At 32.0% G+C, this 244-nt stretch overlaps 1 protein-coding gene across 1 annotated transcript in view; it reads left to right on the top strand.

Moving 5' to 3' along the window:
* The window catches only part of LOC110428253 (Asparagine synthase family protein), a 7,285-nt gene that overhangs the window by 3,544 nt on the left and 3,497 nt on the right, over window positions 1-244 (top strand). The window contains exon 7 of the mRNA XM_089785615.1: window positions 21-190. Within this exon, the coding sequence (XP_089641741.1) occupies window positions 21-190 (170 nt within the window). The remainder of the gene's footprint in view (window positions 1-20; window positions 191-244) is intronic.

Below are 244 nucleotides of genomic sequence, written 5' to 3'. Positions count from 1 at the left end.
GTTTGGATTTGGATGCATAGGCAGTTGCATGTGGTGCTAGACAAAATGAAAATGTTCCTCTGGCTGTTCTTTTCTCTGGTGGATTAGATTCTATGATTCTTGCAGCGTTATTGGATGAATGCCTAGATCCTAATTGTAAGTGTTGCTATCTATCTATTCATCTATCTATATTTTTAGTTATTCATTTCTAGTAATTTAACATGTTGAAAACTATATTCTCAGTAATTTATTTATGAGGAAATTT

The sequence above is a fragment of the Theobroma umbraticum genome, unplaced genomic scaffold (assembly GCF_002168275.2).
Source record: "Theobroma umbraticum cultivar Fairchild unplaced genomic scaffold, ASM216827v3 scaffold_31.0, whole genome shotgun sequence".
Classification (NCBI taxonomy): domain Eukaryota; kingdom Viridiplantae; phylum Streptophyta; class Magnoliopsida; order Malvales; family Malvaceae; genus Theobroma; species Theobroma umbraticum.
Note: the sequence above shows the minus strand (reverse complement) of the source record. Positions and strands in the feature narration are given on the sequence as shown.